The following is a 24687-nucleotide window of genomic DNA, read 5'->3' as shown; positions in this document are numbered from 1 at the left end:
TCGACCTTGCCTTCTACAGTCACAAAAGGATTAGAAACAAATGTTTTGTAAATTAAAGAATGTTAATTTTCACGTACAAATGGAAGAATTGCAAAAAATGACAAGAGAACAAACATTATAAAATTCCATAAACTGGAAGACCTCGAAGTCGAGAAGTTTTCTGTTCCCATACCACCACCTTAACTACAAACTTGATTTTTCCATCAAGAAAATCTCAAAACCCCTTCCCATCGACCTTCAAGGTTTTGACTCCTTATTAAACGGAAGCATCCCGGCGGATGCTCGTTTTTTTCCCTCGCAGTAGCCCAAAGGGCGACTCCTCTCGGATATGAAGTAGGGTGAGGGGTAAACTTTCTTTCCTTAAAATAAAAGATTCCTCGTCGAAGCTTAAGTACACGCCCCGTCGTTCCTTCATCCCGTCTCCCAGGGAGTCGGTGAAACTTTTTTCGTCCGGGGGCTTCCCGGAAGTCGACGGGCGCAACGACGAGGTAAACAAGTCGCTTTTCATCAGCTTCGACGGACGAGGGACCGTATTTACCGGAAGTCCGTATACTCGTCTCAGCCGGGGCAAACATCGACGGGAAGATAAATGTGTATACACGGGGGAACTTTAATAATTTTGTCCTCGGGCGTCTCCTTCGAGCGACGTCGGACGGCGACGTTCGTCGCGACGTCAAACAGCGCGCTCCGGCGTCGAATTCGCCTTTAACGGATTCCTCTATCCGCGGGCGGAGCCTCGCGATCCCCGTCCTGCCGCAATTTAATAAATCAACGGGTCTGTCTTTGATGCGGCGCATACCAAGCGAATTTGATAAACGAGTCCCGCGCCACGCGAGTAACTCGCCCGACCAGAGACGAATTCGGTCTCGTCACCGCCGGAATTTTCAACCACGCTCCCCCTCCCATACATCACTTATATTTCCGTCGACGGACTTTCGTTCGTCGATTCGCGAAACCGTGATTAGCTTCTGGAAATGCGTCTATGTTTCTTGAATGCGAATCTGGCTGCGATTTGGGTACTTCAAACAAGGGTTGGTCGTGACTTTTGTGTGTTGTTGTGCAATTTCTCTATTCAGAATATATGATTGCTTGAACTTAATGAGAACCTAAAATGTAATTCAAAACGTTGAACACACTATTATTAACGTGCTCTAAACATGCTAATAATGTCGACCGAAATTTAAAAAAAATCCTCAACATAATAAGAAACAGTTAAAAAAGGGTTTCAACCCCCTTTGCAAATTATCTAGTTTGCCTTGTAACAAGAACAAGTGTAACAAATATTTTTAACCAAAATTTACCTTCATATTAACCCTCTGTGTGGCCTTATATTTGTTCTGCAAACAACTAGCAAAGCATTTACTTTGATACATCAGGATGGTGGTGCTGCTAACCGTCGTCAATATTGTTATTGGTTGTCAGAGACATTATATAATTACAATGTATTCGTCAACTTGTAAAAACAACTAAAATTATTTTGTAAAATGTTGATATCTTGGCATGTGACCTGAAAGTTACAGGAGCCCATAAGGGGTTAGTAACATTCACTATTAATAAGATTATTGCAATAATTTATCTGAAATTATACACACACATGCACCCTCTTAATAATTAAATTACTGAAGTAGAATAAATAAAAACTATCGATACCAGGATTACCATTGAAATCAAGTATGCACGCCTCATCGTGCACATTTTCCACGTGTCATCCACGCACAATTCGTGCGATAATCGAGTTATAATGTGCCGCGCCAGGTTTTCCGCCATATTTCTTCGCGCCGTTGTCGCAATACCGTCGGGTCACGCAACGGGATGAATATTAAACCGTTTTTGAACTGGCGTATAATTGGCGCGTCCTCTGTGGGCTGTTAAGTGCACGGCACCACGAAATCGTGTGTTTGTCTAGTAGAATTAGCGATGCAATTATGCGCGACAGTCGAAGGAGCGACTGCTTTCTGAGACGCGGAGGGTCTCCGTCCTCCCGAAGGGACGCGATGAAATACAAGCCGGCCAAACAACGTCAACCAATCGCAAACATATTACCGTCGCCATCGTCGAACATTGTTACCAATTAACCGCTCCCACAGCGACGAACGCGAGGCGGTTCATTAAAATGCATCGCACCGATCGCATTAAACTTTTAACGGCGCTACAAAATGGCGGGGACATTGGAAAATCGAGCATTTCCCGTTCACGTTCCGTATAACTCGCGTTTAACGAAAACGTGCCGTTGGCTTTTTCATTCGACTGATTTACAAGTATCGAGAATTGTGTTAATACCATTTTTACTCGAACTGAATGTTGCAGCTATTGTAAATTAGCGTTGACGGTATTTGTTTAACGGGTTATAAAGCCTATTGGATTTTTATATGCTTTTATGTAGGGTGGATATGGGGTTGTAGAAATGTATTCATTCTTTTTCAGTAGAAACATAAACGACGAACATGAAATACTATCTCATTGTGTGAAGTTAAAATAAACTGAACTGGTAAAGAAAGTAATAAGGCACATGAGTGAGTCAGTTTGTAACGACTCGTTGTTTACGAGTTCAGTTTACAATAAGAGATATTACTTATTATTACATGACTTAAAAAATATTTGTGTTCTTCAACAATTATCATTGGGGTCACCAATGTACATTCTACCCACTTTAGATGTCCCTTAGTGTTTCCAAATTTTACTTTTAAATAAATGAATATAAGGATAATGAATTGAAAGACTTGACCTTTAGCAATTTATATTCGAACAAAAAACATTTCTCAAGTAAAATATGACCTTTAGCTAAAGAAGGCACGAAATAATGTCAAAAAGCCCACCGAAGGAATAGATAAAACTGGAATTCATTGCCATATAAACATAATCCATCGCTGGCAGAAAAAGTATGGCGGAAACAAGTTTTCGCCAAAAAACGTTCTCTGGTCGGTGGTACGTTGACGTTGATGAAGTGAAACTTTTCTGTCTACCAGAGCGTCGCTTTATTTCCGGACGGGGCAGCCAGAAGTTCCGCAGTTCAGACGAAAAAGAATAACAGAAGAGGTCCCGTGCACTCCGGCCAGTTTGCCAGCCATAAAATTTTCCTTTTTATCAGGGCCACGGTAAACTCGGCTTCTTTCTACAAACTCAAATAGCTCGATGCACGGGCACTTCGGTAGCTTTGGATCGCGTAAATAAAATTCTAATTCCGTTTGCGACGATAGAGGCCCCGCTGCCGCGTGTTTTGCCTTGTGAAAATATTTAAAATTACACGAATTGCGACGAGGCTCCCGATGGGACATGAAGGGATGCGAAGTTTCTCGCGGGAAAGCACGTGAAAAACGTATAGGGAAGTTTTCACTAGCGATGCTTCGCTTGAACATCAAAATTAAACGAAGAATGCTGTTCTACGTACTTTTAAATATTTTTTGTAGACATCGAGAGTCTTTGACAGGCATTTGTAAAAATATAAATAATAAAAATGTAGCTGAAGTAAAATTCTCGTCTTCTTTTAGCTTATTACAACTATTAACCCTTTAAAAAAAAATAGCAGCTTATAGGAAACGATAAGACGGAACATTTTTATATTTACAGTTTATTCGTAGAACGTTTTGTTTCAAAAATAAAAATTAAAAACCTAAGAGACTTTTTTCATGAGATCTCGTAGTGCTCTGATCCTGTTGTTATTGTTTAAAAACAAAAACAACAACAATCGAACAATCGGATTTAAAAAAAATATCACCTTATTAAGAATGACGAAACGAGACTTTTTTATATTTACAGTTTATTCGTACGACGTTTTGTTTCAGATATAAAAATTGAAAATTTAGAACACCTTTTTCCTTGAAATTCAATGTTTGCAACGAACTTCCAACTTTTCAATTTTTATTTTCGAAACTAAGCGTCCTATGAATAAACTGTAAATATAAAAAAGTTTCATATCATCGTCCCCTATAAACTGATATTTAAAAAAAAATTGATTTAACGAATATAAACCTTTCTCTGAGCTCATATACGCCTTTCGCAGTCCAAGTGTTAATAACTCTGTATGAATTTATTACTCCCAGTTTCCCAAAGACAAGATCACTGTAGGTAACACCACCAAATATAATAACCACGACTCCTCGATCTAATTAATGCAAACTATATTCCTAGACATTAGTCGAAGCCTCGAAGAACCAGACAAAAGTCAATCTTGTTTTGATTTAACTTGAATAGCGCCCCGTTCTTATTCGTAGCGCGATATCTCAACCCGTATTCATCGAAATGAAGCTTCCCTGGCTCTGACCTCCTCAATTTAACAATTAACCTCCATCATCGTCCTCTCCAATTATATCCCACGGTACGTTCCAGTCTCGTTGTCTTAGCATCGAATCCTTCTTCCAGCCGATGGCGAAAAGAAAGTCCACGTGAATGGTTGAAGACGTATTCGTCTTCTGGCAGCTAGGGACGAGGGCTGGTGTAATAATTAAATCCTAAACGAGGCAATTTCTCCATGGTGCCGGGAGGAAAGTAAAGCACGAGCCGCCTAGGACTCCGGAGCAAACAACAGAACTCCTGAAACAATCATTAATTAGATACGCTACGGAACGAGGATGAAAGAGGAAGCACTGGCCAGATACGGAGAAAGATGGTCGCCAGGTGTTGCTTTAGTCGGTAACAACGATTCAACGCTGTGGAATGAGGATTTCGAGCGGGGGGTTGGGGGGGGGGGTGGGGGGGTTGGGAGGACGGAAGCGTATCTCCTTGAACGTTGAAAGTAAATCGGAGGAGTACGGTCGCTCCTCGGCCGGAAATGAGTCTTGCTGAGCACAATCTCCGGTCAGAGAGGGCCTCTCCATTTTGTTCTTTGTGATGTGTCCGCCATAATTGAAAATGTCCATACGATGGAGAGCTTGCGCCGTGCTTTCCATCCGACGCGTTATGGTGACGCCATTTTCACCTAAATCGCGTTATTATTGCTGGAAGACGCAATTGTGGCTTACGATCTGAGGAAACTGTTAGACGGGGGCGGAATGTTGCTTTAAGGTGAACTGGGTCGACGTCGTTGTGAGATATACTCACAGATATTATATGACGTTTTAGTGCGCCAGGTTAGGAGTGTAGGTGTAGTGTCAAATTTACGTTCAGAGGGCTTGTATATGCAGTTATGGGTGCCAACACAGTTGAAATTACTGCTATTTGAACCTAACTTCGAATTCGTATCGAATAAGATGGAGAAATTCACGTTCCAACATCCACTTAATAATTATTATCCTTACAGTTAGACTCGACTCAATCCGAAAAATTCCAAAAAATATTCACAACTATTCTAACCTATTTGATGCACGTGTATATCTATGCACAGATACATAGGTTATTGTTGACCGGCAATTTTACACAGAAGCGACTTCATGTCAACGGCTATTATTTCGTAATTGAACGTGAAATTAAAACGATCTAAATAAACTCCAATAAACTTTATTTATATTTTACCAACGTAATGAATTGAAATGAAATATTTTACATACATACCACGATGAGCAGAGCTTCTATATTGGCCTTGGTTTCATAAATTGAAATAAATATTGCAAGCGCAAACACGAGTTTACACGTGACCGGTGAACAATGTGTTAACAGTGACAATAAAACTAACACCATTAAAAGTCACTTGCTGCCAAGAGAAAAATTAACGAGAGAACGTCTCGATACAAACGCAGACGCGAGCAAGTTTAAAACGAGTTTGACGTTTTCATCTATAAATCACGAGGCCTTGAGCGATGCACGGTGACGAGCCAGTCGCCTCTGGATCGTTTCTTCGTCGAGGCCTCGATCGATGTTGACGACGGGCCAATCGGCCATTAAGTGTATCCTGTATCGCGCGCAAAAAGAGACACGGCGTGCAATCAATCTTCCATAAGTCGAAGGCCCCGAAGAAACTCGCTTCCTTCCTTCTAGCGGACGATAGAACCAGTGAACGGTCGCTGTGTGAGAGCTTCTGGGGCGAAATCTCGCACGGGCCTCGTAAAAAGTTGTCGATCGTGGATCGCAGATGCCTCGAAACGGTGTAGGTAATGGTTTCATCCCTCCGTTCGACGGAACAGGAAAACGAGTTTCTTCCGTGGCTCGCTCGCGTCGGGCGCTGTCTCGATTTATCAGGATGTTCGATTTGTCGTGGAGTGGTAGCGAACCGTGACGAAAAGCAAACGACCTGGCACCTCACTGGGGTCTTCTTCTTTGGTTTCAGGTAGTAGCGAGGAGTCGAGACCTGGTGCCGGTGATCCTGGAAAGTTGGGCGTGAAGAAACCGAGACCGAAGGCCTCGTCGCCCAACAGACAGGGACCACAGCAATGCCAGGTAAATATTTATTTATTTGTCTGTTTTATTCGTAACTAACGAGTTGAACATTCATTTTGGTCAAAGCTTAACGTTGGAACTATTAACGATCGTATATATTATTCAAATTTAAAGTGTACACAGCCCAACTGTACATAGAATTATTAGCTCAAATGAGTAATCTTTATTTACGAATCGAATCCTCATGCAAAAAGAAAGCGAAAAGTCCTTTAACATTTTGCAATTCGAAGCTCCGTTACCTAGATACAAACAATTAAATGTTACTAATGTAACTCTTGGAGCGCGCCATTTGTTGGCGCCATGTTTCCGCGCATTTACGCTAGCGACAACTTTAAGTACTTCTATCTCCATAACGAAGCTTCGTATCGAAAAATAAAAAAGAGACTTTTGATTTGTATCAGCTTTAGGAATTGATCTCAAAGCATGGTCTCACATTTATCGCATTTCCCACAAAGAATATCGTTGAAAATATTGTCTTCGATCTGAGAAATCTATTTTGCCACATGTTTGACGATAAAATTCTCGATCTAAAGATGAACTCATGTTAAGTAACTCATGTTAAGTAGTAAATATTTATTATCATTCTAACGTTTGTAATCAAAGCATAGCTTAAGCTTAAACCTAAAAGCTAAAATAATAACGAAGGCAAGAATGAAATATAAATGAGAGTGAACATATTAAGTACACAGTACTCTTATCTTAATTCTTGCCTTAACCTTATTACCTGCCTGAACTTTCTACCAATACTGTTCGTTATTCTGCCAACTATCGTACCAAAGTCACGTGTCCTCATCGAATCAAAACGTTGACTCTGCGCCACGATGTTAAAACTGTGGTCATTGTTCGCTTCCGGTATCCGCGACACGAAGATCCATTGCGGACGGTCTTTTCAAATGTTTCTCGCGTATGGTCTAGATAAGAATACCCCCAGCTTTAAAACACGCTTTAGTGTCAGAGTCGAATCAGTACTCGGGCCGAGCCACGTTCTCCCGATGACGTTCGTTTGACAATTTTATTAACTCGTCCGCTGGTCCCGCCACAAAGAGAGTTTTCAGTGCGATCGTCGAGAACGGAGAAACAGTTCATTAGCGGCCCTCGGACGATCGAGTTAGATCCAATCGATATAACTAACGGAGTGTGCTCGGAAACCGCAAATTCACAAAATTTACACCAGCTTATCCGAAACTCCCAGCTTTTATTCTCTCGCGTTTCACGTTTTTCCGTTGTTGTCCCCTGCACTTCGGTCTCCGTCGTTTCTCCTTCACAATGTTGTTTTTATTTGTCTGTTTGCGCTTCTTCTAATGTCTTCGTGTACCTGAACAGCGGTCTTATCTTGTTTTTGGCCGTTCACTAGTGGGTTTTATCGCAAAACAAGTATAAATCATACTATTTGAAGAAATTTTTATTATACTATTTCACCTAGAGTATTTTTCTCGTTTTCAAAACTGATTGCCAAGCCCACTTGTTTATTGAGAATATCAATTTCTGGGAGGAATTATCCTAGCTTATTTTGATGATATCTCTTTCTTCTATTTTATATATTTTTTTCATACGTATAAACTATATTAAGGTTATTCAGGTTTTGACAATATCTTTCTCGTCACATTCGAATAACACAATAACTTGTATTTTGCCATAACATGAGTCGTGTTGTCCCAGCACGAAACATAGAAACAGTGGTGAGATTTCTTCAATAATTCGAAGAACAATAAATTATTGACGTTCCATTGGCCCCGTTCGGTCTTTTGCATCCATCCATCGTCGGTTTCGCGTAATGCAGTTATGGCGTTTCGTGGTCGAAGATTTATCTTCGCAATCGCCCATGCAATTGGGCCGAAAGTTCAAGGTCGTTTTCGGTATCCTGCGCTTCGTTAGCCGGTTTTGCCCCGATTCGCGGCCGCCAATTGCCGAACAGTGTCGAGAGAAATGTGTGGATGAGATTGCTCACCAATTCTGCTCTGTCTATTGTCCTTGATTTCGATTGGTACCAACAGAGAAAGGAATTGTTCTAGAAAATACTGATTAATGCCTGTATGCATTGTCGTCTCTCTAAACAAAAAAGTGGGCTCATACTTACGATACAATAGTGATGCTTTAATACTATAGTTATTAAAAATATTTCACAGTTTCTTAATTATTAATTAATTTATACCGAGGTAGAGTGTTTACAAAAAGAGTGAAAGAGTAGTTTACAAATTTTTAGAGAGTCTCACAATTCCGAATATTTGTTATTTATCACAGTTCAATTAAATTTCAAATGTTCAGTCCCTTACGTAAATATGTAGAATGTCTCTCTCTCTCTCTCTCATTCAGAGATATCACCTGAATTGAATTCATATAAATTCGTATTAAATATGCACAATAATTGTCCGTATCAAAGCACGCAACTTCGAAACAAATATCAAAATAATTACGTTCGTCCAGTTTTCAGTCAATTTACATTTCGGCGAATTTCTCCGGACGAAAATAATTAAATTTGTTTGCTGCGTACCGCACGAATAACATAAACTAGTTTTCGAACGTAGCCAGGTCACTCAAAGCATTTAATTTTATCTCTTTGAAGTATAAAACGTTTCTCAGCGAGCATATCCGAACGAAGTTTCGGGATTCCTGTAATTACGTGACTTTTTTTTAGACGCAAATTATTTCTCCAGTTGATGCAACAAATTTCTGTCGCGCAACCTTTCTACCTTGGAAAAAGCATCGGTATTTAAATATTTTCATAGGGTATCATATATCTTTTCGAGCTGCCAAACAATTTTAAATTGTTGAAAAGTCGAGAATTTTATTGTAGACTATGATTCATCGCTAACATTGGTTATTTTATTATCTAAATTCTAAATCAAATATAATCCCGTTAGAAATATTATTCTGGGTTCGCTGAATATTTTTATATAAATTTAGATTTTTGATTCCTGTTACCTCGTTCAAATAATCTATTTTTATATTCTGTCTTTCTTATTTTTAAATTGTAATGTAAAGTATTCATCAAAGAAATTTTATTTTATTAAATTCTAGTTATATTGCTGTCATTTCGTTACTTAAAAAGTAAATATAATACAAATATAACATAAAAACTAAGTGTTTAAACAAATATCACAAATATCTAAATTTACATTTAAAGACATTTCATCTTGAAATTTAAAAAAAATGTCTAGTATGAATTATGTCCGTATTAGAATTCTAGAAAAAATGATATTTACTGTATCAGTTTCGATGGCATCTAAAGTTGAAGACTGTCGACTTAAGTGACTTTAAATTGCAGAATTCTGTTCTTTGACATTAGTAGTTAGTCTCTTCTCGTTGAGGACACACACACACAGTCACGTGGCAAGTGTGACCCACATCGACCTGAAACGGTAGCGTGGCGATGCCAAAGCGACCCTGCTGTGGACAGTGGACTGTTTATGCAGCCGAGCTTGCAGCTGGTCAGAGTGGTCGATGGCGTTCCCTTGCGCGCGCGTGTACACACGTACACGACCGTTGCACCAACATCGAAGCCAGTGTGTAACGCGAAAAGGCTGTTGAATATTCAGCCAGAGCGATCCTCGAACGGCCACGAGGAACACGACGCCTTGTAGAGCAACACACGAACGCAATATCTCTTCGTTCGCCTAACTAACCGACTCGTGTAGTAGCTTCAACGATTACTTAAGAAATTTAAAGGATGGAGACTTGGGATCGAATGAAATCCAAGGCAGCCTTTTTACAGTTTCGTGTAAGCAGAGACATCCTTATTTGCGCGCAGAGTTTCTACGTGGGGTCAGCCAATATTTAAATGAGCTTCTGGATAAAATATTTAAAGTTAAACTAAAAGTAATCCACAATTTTAGTAAATTTTATAAATAACTTTAAACACTTATTGAATAAATTCTTCAAAATTCATAAAATATTTAAAGTTAAACTAAAAATAATTCACAATTTTAGTAAATTTTATAAATAACTTTAAACACTTATCGAATAAATTCTTCAAAATTCATAAAATATTTAAAGTTAAACTAAAAATTTTTTATAAATTAAATTTAAATACAAATATAATTTATGAGGATTTTAATATATAATTATTTTTAGCTTTAAATAATTAAAAGTAAAATAAATTACATTTTTATAAATTAAATTTAAATACAAATATAATTTATGAGGATTTTAATATATAATTATTTTTAGCTTTAAATAATTAAAAGTAAAATAAATTACATTTTTATAAATTAAATGAATATCAAATATTAAACTAAATAAAAACTAATAATTAAATACCCCCCCCCCAAATCCTAATAAATAACGGATTTGGGTGGAGTATTTAAATATTGTTTTATTATATTTATTTATTAGGTGACGAAACTTGGATATCTGATTTGATTTGGTTCCAGTTAATAGTTTAGAAAGTATTTGGGGTCAAAGCATTAGAAGCTTTTAATATCTAGTGTATTATAAGAATTGTTTGTAATAGGGTGAAGTTACCAATGAACAGGGTTGTATTATTTAAATTCCTTTATGGATCGGTTATATAGAACACTCAGTCGATGAGAGAATTCGCTCTATTGGCAATATAGAATGCTCTACTGTTAAGTTCATCCATCAATCAAAGTTCTACATTGCCGACCCTTATCAACGGGGCAGACTACCTTACCAATCAGGAAATTTCTCAATTTCTTGACTCGTAAAATACATAAATAATTCCTAACTTCTTTAAACGATACATTATACAAAATAAGAATTAAACTTTTACAGACCAACTGTAAGGATCACAACAGAAAAATGAGGTCCAGATTTATTGCACAAAAATTGATCTCTTTATCGCTTTTCTTTTAACTGCAACCACCAGCTCCTTTCTTATAAATCACTTCTTCCAATAATTCTGCGTATAAAGGTGCCCACCCTTAACCGCAATACTTTGCAAGATGTATCATGGCCGTTCAGGTCAAAGGTCAGGCTTTCCACCCTCCCTCGTCCCACTCCTTCCTCCAACGACTCAGTCCCATCGGCGGTGGCTACGTAGTGGAGAAACGAAGAGCCACGAATTACGATCCGCCTTGTTACGTAATTAAATGACGGGCTGCTCGACTTGTTGACAAGCCCGTCGATGTATCGAGTTAGCGACGAATTAAGCTCATCCTCCACGAGCTCGATTATAGCTCAGATATCGGCACGATCCACGAACCAGGCCACCCTTCGAGAAGTGCCCCAACCTCCCCCCAAAAGCTCGTCGAGGCACCGACCGTCCGTAATTTTCCGGGAAATTAATAGTTACTCGTTACGCGAGGATCATGAAAACTTCCGTACCCGATCGCTAGTCTTATTTATCCGTAAATTATCGACCCTATGGCCGAGTTGATACTTTTAATTGACGAGATATTTCGTTGCCACTGGAATATTGCGCAACCATCTTGATACTGTCGCCTGATAAAAAAAAAATTGGAGATCGCTTGGGGGATCTCGATTTAATTCGTCGCTATCGTTCAATTTATAGTGTTCCGAAGAAAGAAAGCTTACGAGTAAGACAATTAGGACATGTTTTATTATTGAGAAAAATAGAGTAACAAGAGGAAGTTAGAATTCTATGTGCTTGAACTCATAATGTTTAAATGTACGTGCTTGATCTATTTGAAACGTTTATGTAGACTCTGAATGTACAGTCAGTACATGACTGAATGTACATTCTATATATATTCGTACCCTCTATGTCCGACGAAGAAATTTTATTAAATTGTTAAATTGAAAGATAGGTTTGATGTTACCAAATAAATTTTCTATAATGAACATGTACATAAATAAATTTCACACGTGTACGTATCTATAATGAAAAATTTATGTGGAAACGTGAAACCTGTCATTTAATTTCGACAAGCTTTTTTGATAAACACAGAGGATACGAATATTTATAGGACCGACCGTATATATGCACTTTTAGTACACGTATGAAGCATTTATATTAAACATTCGACTAAAAACTCGAATATCAGCATACTATCCGAGTTGAAAGCTGTTGTCACTCTTCAAGCTACATCTCTTGACGATACTCCGCCATTGTCGAGTAACGAAGATCCCCGAGTCAGCTCGCAAGAACACTACAGCGTACGATTACCAGTGCACCCATATCGAGTCGTATAAATTTTCCTCTCCGGAGATACGGACGTTTCCGTGCGTCCATTGTCGCGAGACAATGTAACGGACCCCCCCCCCCCACCCCCACCCTCCGAATGAGCGGGTGTACACACAGAGATCACAGGCGAGGATCGTTGAAGATAATTCGAGCGATTGCATCGATCCTTTCGGGGGTGAGCGACGTGGCGAGGTGTCGGTGGTCGATTCTCGATAATCCGAAAGCGAGGAACACGGAGCACAATGGCGGTAAACTGATTGAACCAAGCGAAATCTGATGGCATTCCTTCCTCCTCCTGCTCCTCAGTCTTCAGACCCTCTTTCTCGTTTCGCCTCTTTCCTCGACGTTGCAAGCTCGCGCACACCTACACGCTTCGAACGACCACTCCCTCACCCCCCTCTTCGAATCCGATAATATCAAAGAGGGGTTTCGAGAGTCGTTGACCCCGTCTTGCCGATTATCCTCTCGCGATTCGGGGATGCGGAATCGAAACTCTTCCAGGAGCGTTTGGTCGATAGGGGGATAACCGCGCGGAGGGCTTTCAGCGACCGTGGACGATCCGTTTCGAGTTATGGGACATTAAAGCGAGCCGCGCGGACCGTGGGGGTCGTTACGTTAATTAATTAGCCGGCTGGATACCGCTTGCCTCGATCTAACTGGCCTCCTGAACATTTAAGATCCACCGAACGGCTGCGAGACGCGAGAGGATGCGCCCCGACTGATCGATGAAGCCGTTGATCTCAATTTATCGCGATGCTAATGTATCTGGTTCAGGTAAAGAAAGTCCAATTTTCGCCGAGAGTTCTTCTGGGTTTTTTTGTAGGGAAATCGTTGGTCCTGATTGGCGAAGGGAAAGGGTTGTGAAAAATATTATTTAAAGAGGTGTACCGATGTTTTGTAATTGACAAGGCACGTGCTTGTTTTTTTTCTCAGCTTAACGTGTCACCATAAAATTGATTGCAGATGTAGCCAAGTCGATGGGAGCTATTCGTTTTTAACCAGAAATTTGATTTAGGTAATTATGCTCTCCTTAATGTCAGTAATCGCTGTTTCGTTCGAGTTCCCTTTCGAATTATCTTTAATTCGATTGCACGCCATGCCTTACATCTCGCAAGAAACAATAGGTTTAAAAATTTTTCATTAAAAATCGATCACCAAATTTTCTTTTCAATAATTATGTTGCAACATAAACACACAATCGAGTCTTATAATTTCCTCTAAAATTTCTATTATTCCTTATACCGATCCTTTAAATATTCTGCGTAATATACACAACAATACCCATTTAAAAGTTACATCTTCCCCGAGAAACGATAAATAATTTATGTACAGAATAATATAAATCTCTCGAATGTGAACGACGAAACAGCATCTACTCGAAACGATCGTGACGCGTGTAAAAGGTTTGGCCCGATAGCGTAGCACAATTTTTGCGTGACACCATCGGCTATCGAACCGTGATACTGTCTGCTGGTACTCGTTGAAGTCTACTCCTAACTCGGCAGACTCGTCGCGCTACTCGAGTTCCAACGCTTTCGAAATTTCCGCCCAGCAGGGCTCTCGAATTCGGCGAGTTCATTTTTCTCGACGAAATGTCGAGCGTTTATAAAACCGCCGCTCGATCAGGCAGAAATAACCATTCCACCGGCGCTCGCGTTCCCGTCGTTTCCCTTTGGACCAAATCAACGCGACTGCCTCGATATTCGCCGCTCCAAAAACCCTTCAGGCAGCCGTCGTTGTAAAACGTCGCACAAAAGCGCGAGCAGAGACGAAATAAAAGGGAACAAGAGAGAAAAAAGGAAACGATACAGCCTGGAAACATCGATGTTTCGGACTAAACGAAACGTGAGTTTATTTCGTTAATCTACCTCCTTCCTCTGCCCGCAGGCTAGTTGATTCATGGTGTAAAGCGACCCTGTTACACTACTTTTCCTAATAACCGTATCCTATTCCTATTAACCAAATATATTTCTTCATTCCATTATTATTCTTTACCTATTTTATCAAGCATAAATAGAAACGTTAAACAAAATAAATAAATAATTCCGTTCCTCATCGTCATCTCCGTTGTTCGTCGCGATTCGCAAATTAGATTTTCTGCTTAGAAACCAGAAGTACGATTTTTCCCATCGTGTCTTTCGAGTTTGCAGGAAGTACACCCGGTCTCTGGACGTTCGATGGTCGGAGGTGCGAGCTTTGGGATGAGGGAAAATTCTTCATTCCGCTATTCTTCTTTCACCATCTTGCTAAGCAGAAATAGAAACGTTAAACAAAATAAATAAATAAACCCCTCCGCCAACGTTGTCTCCGTTGTACTTCGCGATTCGCAAATTATTAGATTTTTTGCTTAGAAACCAGAAGTACGATTTTTCCCATCGTGTCTTTCGAGTTGCAGGAAATCCTTTCGATCTCTGGGCGTCCGATGGTCGGAGGTGCGAGCTTTGGGATGAGGGAAAATTCTTCATTCCGCTATTCTTCTTTCGCCATCTTGCTAAGCAGAAATAGAAACGTTAAACAAAATAAATAAATAAACCCCTCCGCCAACGTTGTCTCCGTTGCTCCCCGCGATTCACGCCGACGTATCGATTCGCGTTCCAGTCCGGTAATTCCATAATTCTCCATTGAGAACAAACTCGGAGCTCCCCTGGTTCCAAGCAAACGAGTGACTTTACGCAATTGTCATTCGCTGACAATGAGGGCCTCAAGTAGCGACGCGACATCCGTCTCCTTTTCCACGCCGGTGTGTATTCCAGTTCGTGCAACCCACCCCCGTCTCGTCTCCGTCGTCGTCTCGAGTCGCGAATAATATTCCAAGCCGTCGTCGCGGCGGCTCACTTTTGTGTCTCTCGGCAGCAGCAGCAGAAGCAGCAACACACCGCTGGCGCAAGGTGGGCTCCGCTCTCGCGGAGGAGGCTCTGGCTTCCTCATTATTTACGGGGGCGCGAGTTTCTCGTCTCCCTGCTGGCTGCTGGTAATAAGATGCACTTCTTTAAAGGACTTCGCCTGCCTGGAAGCAACAAATTGCATTCCCCAAACCCCTTCCGTCACGGCGTTCGTTGTACCCCCCGCGCTTACTCTGTGCCGAGACGAGGCGGGGGCGCAAGGGGCACACGCACTCAGTATAGTGGATAAAAAGGTTTGGATATGAAAGAAATTAGGGGATTTTATATGTTTGACCAGTGTGGATGGGTTTGGATGTTTTCGGAGGTTCAATATTTGTGGCTACTTTCGATAGTTTTGTCAGTATTGGGGTTAGGAAAAGATGACAGTTTTTTTTATTGTGAAAAATAATTGATGTAACGATTTGGAAACTCTACCCATCGGTTGTTCTTTACCAATATTTCATTCTCTAGCTCACACCTCCGACTATGGAACGTTCAGAGGCGAGGAGAACTCCCTGCAACTCGAAAGACACAGTGGAAAAAATCGTACTTCTTGCTTCTAAGCAGAAAATCTAATTTGCGTGGACTCGTAAGGAGTCCAGAGGTGTACGGACTCGAGCACGCGGGAGTTTCAATTTGCGAGGTCCAAATAGGTAGAGAGAACGAGGTAACAGAAGAACGAGTGCGAGAAGAACGGAGGTGTTTCAACCGTTGGGTCTCGACAGCGGCTGGTCCCCGGTCCAACCATCCCTTAGCCATCATCTTCGTGCCAAAACCCGTATCTTCCAGCCCTGCTAACGGTCCTTCCTCGAGAGCTAAACAAACATCATTACTCCTGGCCTTTCTGGATCCCTCTGCCGCCACCAGCAGCAACCACCGCCACCCCCGGTTAGCCAACCCCTGGCAGCCCTAGAGCAGCCTCCACGTCTGCAGCAGCCTTCGTGTCCGCGCTGCCGAACCCGCCAATGTACACCGACCAAACGCCGCTCCTGAATACGTAATCCGTCGGTGGTAACACTGATACTTCGTTAAGGGGGAGCCTTCGGGACTGGCTGCGGGAAGAGTTCCGGGAAATGAAAGGGGATGGGGGTGCGAAGGGACGAGTCGATGGATGAAGTTAGACGATGGTACGGGGAACCGGCGATTCGTGGTCGGCGAGCGTCTGCTGGTCGATTCGGTTAACGTTTGTTCTCGCCACGAGCGTTCCTCTTGGTAGAGGGAAACAGGGAAACGGACGCTACGCGACGCCGAGCTGCGTGGAATTTATGGGCGTTGGGTACGTATGGACCGAATCCACACGCGTGGAAGTCTTGGGGATGGTGAATAAAAGATTCTTGCGGGTATTGGTGGAGTGAAGCGTTTTATGGGGAGGTTTTGATGCTTTGGGCTGCGTTACGTCTGGGTTAGGCTTTGTCGTTGTAGTAATCTTTTAAGGGACATGCTACTTTTGAGTGGAGGAACTTTGATTGGAATTGAACAAAGACAGTCGGGGAATGTTGGTAAAATTGTATGAGATGTTTGATACTGAAGATAATTTATAGTATATATTTTCTATTTTACAATTAGTGTGAAATATTCTGTAATTAAACTACATATTTTGACAGGACCATAAGCATGTAGAGTACATGGATACATTCTTGAAAGTGTCATAAAAACAGTCAAAGATTCCATCAATGTTACCTGATTATTATCTTCTGTTAAATTTTTGTTTATAATTTGTGCTATTTGTGCTGAGCTATTTTATGTAGTCACTACTGAACTGTATGTATATTAAATAATAATAAAAAAATTAAAGTGGTACGATTCAGTACCTGGACTAATCTTGTAACAATGCTACAATTTTTTATTATTCAGAAATATTCCTCCATAATTTTAGACTTTGCTTGCATGTTGCAATATTCAGAATAATTAAGAAACTCGACATATACACATCTCTGACTGTTTATCCATAATTTTAGAGACTTCTTTTATGTCACTATATTCCAAATAGTTTTAAGACTAAACATATAAATATTCATTTACGAATACTCGCCACTTATGGATATCTAAATTAGCTTAACAGATTAACTTACACATATATAAACTAATATATATTTTAGGGTGAATATACTTTATCAAATTCACAGTCAGGAGTAGCTACGGAACTTTCATCCACAATGTTCTCTCACGAGTAAGAAGTTGACAGTAATTGATGCCCTTCCCTCAAAGTTGCAAACTAAACTTCGTCAAATTTTGACATAACATCCCAGCCACGCGAACTTCTTCATTCATCCCAATTAGGTCACCGACATCACGTTGCATACATATCGGATCGCGTTTCATTTAAAAATAACCGAAAGGTATATACGTCAAGACTTACTTTTATAATTACGATACAAAAGATCCGACAAGCGTCCCTTTAATTAAGATTAAATGGTCCGATAGCACGGATTGCGGTTAACTTTTCTACCGATTAACCTAGATTCCACTGCTGTGACAGGATGAGTGAGTAGAGGAGGGGAAAGGGTAGGGAGACTGTGTTATACTTCTCCTGTAACGAGACGTAGTTTAGTTTTATCTCAAATAATAAACTTCTGTTTTTGATAAGGGGCTGCAATTTCGTGCACCCCTGAGCGGGGGAGAGAGTCGCTTATTTAAAGTAGAAACGACCCTAATAACTGTTCTTAAAGTATAATTCCGTATAAATTCATGGAGACCTTCTTCTTCGGGGCAGTTCCAAACTGTTGAATTATGGTTGATCTTTCTGGACGGAGAGTTTCAAAATTTTGGACGTCGAGTGAAGTTTAGGTCTGCTCGTAAATTAACCAAATTCTCGTTTCTTTTCAGAAATATTAGGTGATGTTATAAAAAACAGCTTTCTTTTACCCAATACACGTACGCACGCTATATTTATGCGCTCAATAATAGAAAATATATAATATCGTTTTATATTTATTTTCCAATACGAGAATATAAATTCGCATTGCGAAGTACATCAATACTTTAGAAGAGTAATACTAGGACATTGACTAAAATTTACTAACAAAATGAATCCAAAATAAATATAGAAACTAATCTGAAATAAATAATCGAGACATGTATCTTTACGGTACAAAAATTGCTTTCCATCAATATGTTAATGCATCGATGCGGGCGATTTCGATAGATGGTTGAAAAATAACAATAATGTGGCTGGAAACGCGTAATATTTTCTCGAACACTCCAATATTTCATTCGAGTATCGAAATTCCACGCGGGTCTCGTTGCCACACTCCAGTTCGCGGAAAATCGGTAAATTTCACGGCTGAAGTATCAGCGATCGCTGATTCGACAGTTTATCCTTTCTTCTCCCTCCATTAGGAAAACGGAAGTTTTCTGGGGGTAGGGTGGCGCCGATCGAGGGTGGGGGGGGGATGGAAAGTTCGTAGGGGTTCCGTTCGAGGCGAGGGAAATTTTTGTGGACGAGCTGGCACGACTTATTCGCGTCGTCGAAGTCAACCCCGATCGAGGCGTCGGGCGGATGGAAATAACAGTGAAACGAAAAGTAGAGAGAACTTTTCTCTGGCGCTGCCACCGCCACGTGCTGGCGCCAGCTGCATTGGAAATTAATTTCTACTCAATCGCGCGTCCGTGGCCGTTAGGGAATTTCCCATCGAATTATTATTATGAGTTCCAGCGAATTTTATTTAAATTGATGCATCGATCGTGGATCCTTTTCAGAATATACGAAAATTTATTTCTATGTTTATTGTATATTTATTTGTATACGAGGTATGAAATTGTATTAATTCGGTACGGAGAATTTATCATAATCGTTGGAGGAATAATATTTGAAATATTCAGTTTATTAACATTGTTAGGAGAAGGTTGGCTAAATTGCGGCCACTCTAGATTGCAAAATATTTTTATTTTTATTTTTTGTTAGACTCTAAAGAATGCCAAATAATAATCAGGAAAGCTATGTTTGGTTTGTTTGTCACACGGGGATTGAGAAACATGATACAACTTGAGCAACTTTCTTTTAGAAACTAAAATTCAATCATTGTTTTGTTAATTGCACTACAGGAACTCCAGGAAGTTTAATTACATTAGTGAACACGCTTGAACCAGAGCGTTTATGTAATTTTTTATCAATTTCGTACATAAACATCCACGTAAATATTTTCAACTTCAATTTTGTACTATTCACCCAATCTAACTAGGACTAATTTTTCAAAATACATATATAAAATATATATAAAATATATAAAAAAAAATATATATATACGTATATATATTGTAGTTCAACGTGAAAAGAACTACATTTATCTGAAATATTTTGTCAAAAAATGTTTCAATTTCAACTGAAGAACTTTCTCTGGCAGATTTTAACATTTCACCTGTTAATAAAAAGAGAAGGAGCAGAAGCTCGTTGGACGAATGAGAAGGGTGAAAAGTAGCGCGGAAGGGTGGAAGAGAAATTTATCAGAATCGCCAGTGGTACCTCCGCCGAATTTGATCCACGGAATTTCGCGCGATATTTAGCGACGGCAAATTCGACACCAATTCCGATGATTCTTGCGTGATCCTCGGACTTTCAAATGGAACAACGTCCGTGCGCGCGCCCCCTCGGCTTCCTGAAATAGTTCCTGAAATAGTACACGCCCCTGAGCGAGTAATAAACCCAATTCCACATACTTAACAGGCATACCTTCCCCAACACCCTCGACCGCGTCTTTGGGGTGGCTGTTGTTAACGCGAGGAATACCATAGCAGCGTCTCGCGTAATTAGAAGTTTCTCTGACGAGAATGGCTGTCGCGTCTTTTGTACGCCCGAATTGTTCTTCGCTTTTGAAGAATTCTAAGGATTCTAATTTTTTCCTTATTAATCGGCTGGTCGTGTTGCATTTTGGGATAGAGGAAACATTGCGAAGATTCGAAATACCGAAATTCTTGGCTAACAATGAAATTTTCTCAATGGTTTTGGATTTTATAATATTGATTTGGTGTCCAACATTTTTTTTATCAATGGTACTTTGTGTATTTGAGAATTAATTGAGTCTAAAGTAAATAGTACAATGTTGTCCATTAATTCAAAGTTCGTAGGTTGCTAAAAATAATAGTTTTAAGAAACATTTTGATTTTTAAAGGTAAGGATTACTTTAATTTGTTATATATAAAGATTTTTGTAATTCTTAGAAGTAAGAGTCTTATAAAATTAATGTTGAACTAGAGAAAGATGTGATCACATCTGTCGAACAAGAAACCATATTTGAGGACGTAAAAGATTTTAAATACCTGAGAATTATTAGGATATTTCAGATATATTGTTAGGATTATTTCAATTGTAGGCGCATTGAAAATGTGAAAATTTTTGTAGCTGATACTGGGTATGGATCGAAATTTGTAATTTTTGAGAATAAAAATTGTCAATTTATTTAGTGATTGTGCACAGTAAAATCCTTCAATCTATGTACATACATACAAACTTGTCTAAAAGAAAGAATACCAAAATTTAGACATTAGATTTATTCAATATTTACACCAAAGTGTAGACATTTTATGAAGATCTAACTGCATCCGTATAACCAAATATCTTCTAATGCAATTCCATTTCAGAACCATTTAACCATAAATTACAAACACATAAAATAACAGTCATTTAAACCAGATGTCCCCCTCCCAAAAATCAGTATATTATCTCTGAATTAAGTGTTACCCATAATGTCCAAAATGCCACATCTGATCTTAAAAGTACCACGTCTGATTGTTTGTGTCAGTAAAGGAGTACGCCAACATCGTCGCTCGAAAGCACCCTAATAATACAAACGTGTATGCAGGACGATCGGTGATCGATGGTAACACAAACCTTGAAGCGCAGCGTGTCGCAATGGAATCTTTATCGACGGTCTAATGTTCGTCGTAAACCCGTGTCTGTCTGGCTTTACGATGGCCGCGGCCGTGGTAATTGAAAACTGTGTCCAACGCGGCCGTTCCGTTTCGCGAGTTCGCAATGAACCGTTTGGAACGTGTGGCAGCCCGCGGAGAATTGCGAACATTTGCGCGAAACGCGCGTCGATTATCGTGTATTAAAATCCCGGGACTCGATTCGAAGCCGTTACACTTAGTTTGTCCGCGATTGTGAACCGTAATTTCGTTACTCGTTAGACGAGCACGACTGGCAATCTGGTTCCCTCCGACGCATGGCCAGAAATTGAATCCAGCACGCTTCGGGGGATTAACAAACCGGAAAATTCTAATATTGAACGAATTTTGGAAGTGTTTATATTATTTGGTGCGGTTAGAAATGTGAGATTTAGAATGACCAAGGTGGATATTTTTAAGTGTTTCTGTGTTTTGTTTTTTTTGTCTTGCGAGGTTGTTAGATTATTTGGAGTTGAATGAATGTAATTCAAGTAGGAAATAGGAATATATTTATTTGTTAATTTTAATAATTAGGATATAAAATAGACAAACATTGAGTCCCTCTAGGAGTGAATCATTAACATGCAATTATAATTGAATCGCTATAGGTGTAATTGACTCACCTTAAATTATAATTGAATCACTATCAGTGTAATTGACTGGTCTTCAATTATAATTGAATCTTTGTAGGAACGATTCATCGATCTACAGTTAAAACTGAATAATCACAAACGAGATTGACTGACATGCTATTATGATTGAATCACGATAGGTGTAATTGGCTGACCTTCAATTATAATTGAATTACTATCGGCGCAATTGACTAGCCTTCAATTATAATTGAAACACTATGAATGTAATTAACTGGTCTTTAATTAAAATTTCATCTCTTTAGAGCCAATTCACCATTATTTAATTATAAATGAATCCTCTAAGACTGACTAATATTCTAAAGTAATAGGATCAGAATATTATATTATCAAACTCTTGAAAATCCCAAATTATAATACTGCAATACTTTCCACGACAAAAATTGCATTCCTCCTTAAATAAAATAAACCTTTTAATGCGACCTATGGAAAAGTAACATCAATTGTCCAAAAATGACGTTTTCAAGATGCTTTAACGAGACTGAATTACCTCCGAATTGTGTTCGTTCGCATAAATACGAACGTCTTCGTTGTCACGCGTTGCGAAACCCGTCGGCACCGTCGGCTGACTACGCAAATAAGCCAACTGTCGCGAGGCATCGTTGCAAAGATGCGCTGACAAGCTCCACGGTTTCTGTCGCAGGTCTGCGGGAAGGTGTTCAACAACGCATCGGCGCTCACGAAGCACAAGCTGACGCACAGCGACGAGAGGAAATACGTGTGCACGATGTGCGGCAAGGCGTTCAAGCGGCAGGACCACTTGTGAGTATAGATGCGCGATCCAACCCCCATACCCCGGTTCCCTTTTCCGCGTCGATTAGCGGAACCGCTGCTGTCGTGTTTCCGTTGCCGACTGCGATCAACGAGAACGGCCACTCTTTCCCGTTTCTCCAACCGACTGAGAACTTGACAACTCTTGATTGCAAATAGGGAAAATGGTCGACTGGCAAGGGAACCCTTCAATTTACTGATAAGTTTGCGAGACCACTTCCAAACGTAGGATTTAATTAGAGCCATTGTCTGAATCATTTCAATTGTTGATGCATTGAAAATGGGAAGATTTTAGTAGCTGATAGTTTTTCGTTTTAATGGTAGACACTTGAAAAAAGTATGGAACGAAATTTGTAATTTTCAGAATAGAAATCGTCGATTTATTTAATGTTGAAATTCGAGTGTATAAGATACGGTTGTATCCGTAGCGCCAATGTGAGTCTTTTTTTCGAGGGTGTTCGTGACGACTTATGGCTAGCGCGTGGTGCATAGAAAGTGTTCCATATATGTTCCTAATATATATTATAATAACTAACGTGTATAATAATCTCTATTCTATCTGTGTTTCTAACATAATAACTAGTTTTATGTAAGGTTATAGATATATATTTATAAAAAAAAGTAACTAACATTTGTGGTTATTTATTCTGCTTGAAAGGTGATACAGGGGAGCGACGATAAATTCGTTAAAAATATTTATTGTGACAACCTTTTCATTATCTATAACATACTTTTCAATTATTTCTAATAGAAAAATTTTTAAGTTTAGCCGAACAATAATAAAACTACTTCACTTCCTCGATTGAAAGCATAGAATCTAAACCGCATAGCAATTCGCTTCCAACGTTTTGCGCGCAATTTATGACCGAAACAATGGGCGTACTCGAATCAAGTGTGCCTTTAACTATACACTCCCAGCTTCGATAATGCTCGCTGCGTAATCTCCTGTTTCTGCATGTTCCGCTTACATTCTCAAAATAAATTGCACCGAGTTAGGAGAGGATATCAGTCGCGTGGAATCGTTTCACCGGACCGAGAAGCAAACCACGCGTCTAATATCTTGAGCCGCTTTACGAGTCGGTGAAGTTTCGTTAGTTTCGTTCCCATTCGCGCTGGAACGCAATTCGTGACGCGAACAAGGGTGGATGAAAGAGACAGCAATGGTTGGGAAAGGTTTACGATGGTTTCGTCGATGTTTCTCTGTTCGACGTGCCTGACAAGGTTTCCCCAGCTCGAAAACTACTATTCTGACGAGCCCTTGAGGAAACGTAGACCATGTTCGAGAACGCAAGGAACATAGTTTATTTTCCTCGTGGAAATTCACTCCGAGGGGATGAAACACTTCGTAGGGAATTTCGTCTCTCCACTTGAAGCGATTTTCAAGCGTATCTATTTTGTGTTACGTACAATGTATACATTTGATTAAAATACGATCTTTATCTACCAATGTCTAAAACATTGTTGGGTGAATGACTATATCACAATTTTTGTAGGGTGGTTTTGCTATTGGAGTTCAAAAAATAATTCCTAATGCAGTAAATTATTATATGTTAAATTCTAAACGTTCTCCATTCTACTTGTTTTCTTTCCGACGTGTAAGAATGTTTTAAGACTAACTCTGATGGTGACGCAGTTTACTTCGTTGGTACTTCGATTGTATGAGGTTAGATCTGTTCTTTGGAACAGTTTAATCAAATGTAGGAATAATTTGAAGGGTCCACCTGTGCCAGTTAAGATGAAGACGGTGTAACAAGACGGTGGAAGAGTTGGACTTTGTATTTCCTTCGGAAACGTATCTACAAGTCCCTCCACCGCTGCTCCCTTCTATTCGGAATTCCCCACGTAGCTTGGCTACATTTGGAACGGACAGCAGTTTTCCTTTCCGCGACAGTTCCGTGCCTCTGGTGTCACGTCCGATTCGGTGTCGCGGTATTACTTGCGACTCGTTGAATGCTTTGTCAGGGTTCCATTGATATCATGTGGAATGGGGTTCTCGTCACCCATTTATAGGTGACCAGACCTTTCCATTGAAGAAGTAAAAAAATTTATTCTGAAGGTGAGGTGTTAACGTTCCTGCCAAATAATTTTT

The 24687-nt window shown here is 39.9% G+C and overlaps 1 protein-coding gene across 4 annotated transcripts in view; it reads left to right on the top strand.

Annotated features, from left to right (window-relative positions):
* The window catches only part of LOC128880023 (uncharacterized), a 678051-nt gene that overhangs the window by 478975 nt on the left and 174389 nt on the right, over window positions 1-24687 (top strand). For all 4 annotated transcript variants that reach the window (XM_054129644.1, XM_054129645.1, XM_054129646.1 and 1 more), the window contains 2 exons: window positions 6200-6309; window positions 22471-22589. In XM_054129644.1, the coding sequence (XP_053985619.1) occupies window positions 6200-6309; window positions 22471-22589 (229 nt within the window). The remainder of the gene's footprint in view (window positions 1-6199; window positions 6310-22470; window positions 22590-24687) is intronic.

This window comes from Hylaeus volcanicus, chromosome 7, assembly GCF_026283585.1.
Source record: "Hylaeus volcanicus isolate JK05 chromosome 7, UHH_iyHylVolc1.0_haploid, whole genome shotgun sequence".
NCBI classification, from domain to species: domain Eukaryota; kingdom Metazoa; phylum Arthropoda; class Insecta; order Hymenoptera; family Colletidae; genus Hylaeus; species Hylaeus volcanicus.
Note: the sequence above shows the minus strand (reverse complement) of the source record. Positions and strands in the feature narration are given on the sequence as shown.